Source organism: Sinocyclocheilus grahami, unplaced genomic scaffold (assembly GCF_001515645.1).
Source record: "Sinocyclocheilus grahami isolate Dianchi unplaced genomic scaffold, SAMN03320097.WGS_v1.1 scaffold2512.1, whole genome shotgun sequence".
NCBI lineage: Eukaryota > Metazoa > Chordata > Actinopteri > Cypriniformes > Cyprinidae > Sinocyclocheilus > Sinocyclocheilus grahami.
Genome location: NW_015507691.1, coordinates 37863 through 38147, shown reverse-complemented (window position 1 = coordinate 38147; position 285 = coordinate 37863). Strand labels below are relative to the sequence as shown.

The window sequence follows — 285 nt, the reverse complement described above, 5'->3', positions numbered from 1 at the left end:
AATGTCGTTCAGAGGTGAAACAGGTAATGTATCATCCAAACTTTGGTCCTCCACATTAAAAATGTCTTCAGTGACAAATGTGATAGTGTTGCTGTCATCCAAAGCATTGCCATCTAGGTTGGAGGAATGTATCTCTGTGGAATAAGGCAAAGACATCTCTGGTTTGATGGTGCTCCCGATGTAAATCACATCTGTATTTTCAGATCTTTCCACTGGCATCGTTGTTGGGGAGCTGTTCAGTTCTTGTGTAGTCAGAGCCACATCACTTTCCTGTTGCACATGTGA

General features: G+C 42.5%; 1 protein-coding gene across 1 annotated transcript in view; it reads right to left on the bottom strand.

Annotated features, from left to right (window-relative positions):
- LOC107575212 (uncharacterized) overlaps positions 1 to 285 on the bottom strand; it is a 14025-nt gene that overhangs the window by 9287 nt on the left and 4453 nt on the right. The window contains exon 2 of the mRNA XM_016261621.1: positions 42 to 270. Coding sequence (XP_016117107.1) covers positions 42 to 270 — 229 coding nt within the window. The remainder of the gene's footprint in view (positions 1 to 41; positions 271 to 285) is intronic.